The sequence below is a fragment of the Punctularia strigosozonata genome, assembly GCF_000264995.1.
Source record: "Punctularia strigosozonata HHB-11173 SS5 unplaced genomic scaffold PUNSTscaffold_3, whole genome shotgun sequence".
Lineage (NCBI taxonomy): Eukaryota > Fungi > Basidiomycota > Agaricomycetes > Corticiales > Punctulariaceae > Punctularia > Punctularia strigosozonata.
In genome coordinates this window covers 298612-301944 of record NW_006767435.1, presented here as the reverse complement: position 1 = coordinate 301944, position 3333 = coordinate 298612, and the positions used below count along the sequence as shown (strand labels likewise).

Genomic DNA, 3333 nt, shown 5'->3' with positions numbered 1-3333 from the left:
CTATTGAAACCAACTAACGGGTACATGAAAATGTCCGGAACACACACCTTGAGAAGCTCAGGAGCTAAACTTGACGCTCGTCAGGTCGTAACTGAAGGCTATGAAGCCACCAAGAGTAAGAAAGGTAAACGCCCAGAGCAGTCTGAGCGCGTGAGAAACGATCAATCAGATCAGGGCAATCTGTCGCCCTCGTATCAGACCGATGCCGAAGATCTTATCGGCATGAGAGAAATAGCCGAAAGGCTCTGGAACCAAGGGGGCAAACGTCCACTTAGAATCGAAGACATCAATTTAATAATTGAACAATCTAGTGTAAAGAGAGGTAAAGAATATTTACAGTTACTACTCCTACACCGGCGCATGGAAACACGTCGCGTCTCGGACCTCGGGCCAGCCGAATGGTTCAACATCGAAGCTAAAACCGAGTCTGCGGGAGGATCTGGAAACGGAAACGCACCTCAAAGTGGACCGGCCCGGCGAGAATTCATTACGCCCCGCACGGACGGTAATGAAGGCGATACAGAAGAAGAAAACGAGGTCAGGCGTACCACTTCGATCATACGAAGCCGTCCAGAAACGGATGAGGAAGATGATCTGTATGCCGACCCAGACCCTGACGTCAGAACCCAGAACAATGGTGCCGCGCCATCGCGTGCCACTACTTCTCCGGCACAATCAAGACCGATCCCAGGACGAGCAGTGACTGCCCCTCCGGCAGTGTCCCCCCAAGGAACACGACAAATGAGTAATAGAGGGTCGGGAAGCGGCCCCAGTAGTAATAACAGCTCCCGGACGGGAGGAGGCAGTCAACGCTCACATAGGCATGGAAACAGGCGTGGGAACACGCCTGGAGGAAACGGAGATCCAGGATCAGGAAGTGATGGAAGCGATACCGAATCGGGAAATGACCCACGTAACCGGACACCTGGCAATAACGCGAGATCGGACGATGAGGATATGCGTGCGTTGCGTGAAGGCTCGTATATTCCGTTCAGCAACCAGTTCACGGGAGTGAGCCTCCGTACCATGTACCATAATAAAATTAAGTACATGATAGATACATATGTAGGAAACTACATAGAGCCTGATGCTAATACAAAAAATCAGAAACCACCTGCACCAGAAGCCTGGGACGGCCAAAATGATGCCGACAAATTCATGGATTGGCTCGAGTCCCTTCTCGAGTATTTCATACTTACCGGTCTGTCGGGACCGCGCCGTGATATCCTGCGGAAATTGCATACCCCCGCGCGATTGGGCGAAAAGGCACGCCGGTGGTGGCGCCTGAAGGTGTCCCGAGTAAATCCGGGAGTACGGACACTTGACTTTACACAGGCAATCATAGATATGTTTGACCGTTTCGTGATAGATATAACGCCTGAAAAGGCTATTAAGAAATATAAAGAAATTAAATTCGACTCTGATGCCGGAGTACAGAGTTTCTACGACGATCTAATTGAGGCATCGTCTAAATTATTGCAACCTCCCTCCGAGGTTGACCTATCGGAACACTTCCTAATGAAGCTGCCCCAACCCTATGTAACTCACCTGATGCGAAACAAAGGAGTACGCGTCGGCATTACCAAATTGAGGAAGATGCTACGCTACGCCATCGAATACGAGAACTCGAACATCGCGATCGAAGCAGCGATGGCGCTTCGAAGAAGCCGAGAAAATTACACGGCGAAAGCCAAGTCACCGGAGCGGCGCTCGGACAATCAAGACCGCGAGCGTGGCGGCAATGACCGCAAAGGCAACCGAAACAGATTCCGCCCCCGGAACACAGAAGACACGTCGTACAGGATCACAAAAAATCCTGACAACGCAAATGCAATTCCTGTAAAGGTTGTATCTACGGGAAACAACTATGATACTGGGAACGGACGAAGGGACGGACGGGCCAGCGCCCAGAACCCCAATTACATCGCGAAGCCGCGATTCAATCCCAAGATAGCTCACCTGGCGTGCCGCACGTGCGGCGAGAAGGGGCATCTCGCCGCGGATCACTACGCTAATAGCGCCCAGATGAACGCCCTAGATGCCGAGGATGGGCGCGCAGAAGCGGAACACGAGGCACCGCCGGAGAGTGCCGACAACGAGAAAGCGGCCCCAGAGGACGTGGAAAATGACGAAACGTATTATTTGGAGGCCTATGAGGCCCACCAAGGAAATACTAACGACGATGACTACTCTACAGATGGAGGAGAGGTCGTTTTCATGAACGAACTACTCGTAAGTGACGACGGCGCCCATAACAATGGGCGCGATCCGGCGCCGTTCGCGTACGCACAGCCTTCCCGAAAAGGAAGGCGCCCAGAACCTCCGCGCGAAGCACGGGATGCGATACGCTCGGCGCTACATCGGGACAGCGATCTCAGCCGTCCGAAGTATCCGAAGGCATGGACAGAGCTCCTCGCTGCCTATGTATCAATTAATGGTGTCCGGGCATGGACATTATTTGACTTAGGGTCGAATACAGACGCTGTTAGTACTGAATTCGCGCAAATATGTGAGCTCGACGTATTCGAACTCGAAAATCCAATTACTTTGAAACTCGGCTGCAAAGGAAGCCGTTCTAAAATTACACATGGCGGATACTCACGTACCGCCCTCGGAAGCATCAAGACCAATTGGTATTTTGACGTCGCCAACATTGCCCATTACGACGCCGTAGTAGGCTTACCATTCTGTGCAAAACACGGAATTACAATTACACCGGAGTGCCGAACGATTAAGCTACGGGACGGTACTCTAATTCCCGCTGAATTGGAAGGGGGGAGGACCGGAGGAGGCGACAAATGGGCTAAGACCATCGAAGCCAAGCCGCGGTCCTTTCGGAAGCAAAACTAAAATTAGAATCAATAATCTCCGCCCGCGACCCAAGACAGCGGTCCGCTCACACGGACTCGACACGCAAATGCCAGATATTTCTGAGCATAATGTACCTACAGTACTTACAATGGCAAGCGCTATTGCAGACGAAGAGATCAAGGACATCAACTTTCCAGAAGAATTTGAAGTTGCCTATGAACAACATAAGGCCTCGGAAGAGGCCCAAGCCAAAACTCCGTGGGGCAAACGGATACCGTTCCCCGGACCGCCCACAACGCCACCATCACGCGCCCAAGAAGCGCTAAGCGAAGAAGCCATCCCACGCCTGCGACAGCAATGGCAGGAACGGATCTCAGATATCACGGGCGATATCCCGCTCGAGAAACCCCCGTACCGCGAGGTAAACCATAGAATCAATATTATCGATCCTAGTAAAAGATATAGAGGCCATAGGCCGCGATGCCCGGAAGCATACCAAAAGNTCTANAAGATAAGATTGAG

The 3333-nt window shown here is 51.8% G+C and overlaps 1 protein-coding gene across 1 annotated transcript; it reads left to right on the top strand.

Annotated features, from left to right (window-relative positions):
• Positions 1-1596: 1596 nt before the first annotated feature.
• Positions 1597-3285, top strand: PUNSTDRAFT_131399 (uncharacterized protein; the record flags this gene model as incomplete). The annotated part of the gene is made up of 3 exons (XM_007380689.1): positions 1597-2282; positions 2968-3232; positions 3277-3285. The coding sequence occupies 3 exons, from the start codon at positions 1597-1599 to the stop codon at positions 3283-3285; spliced, it is 960 nt and encodes a 319-aa protein (XP_007380751.1).
• Between the last annotated feature and the right edge of the window lie 48 nt (positions 3286-3333).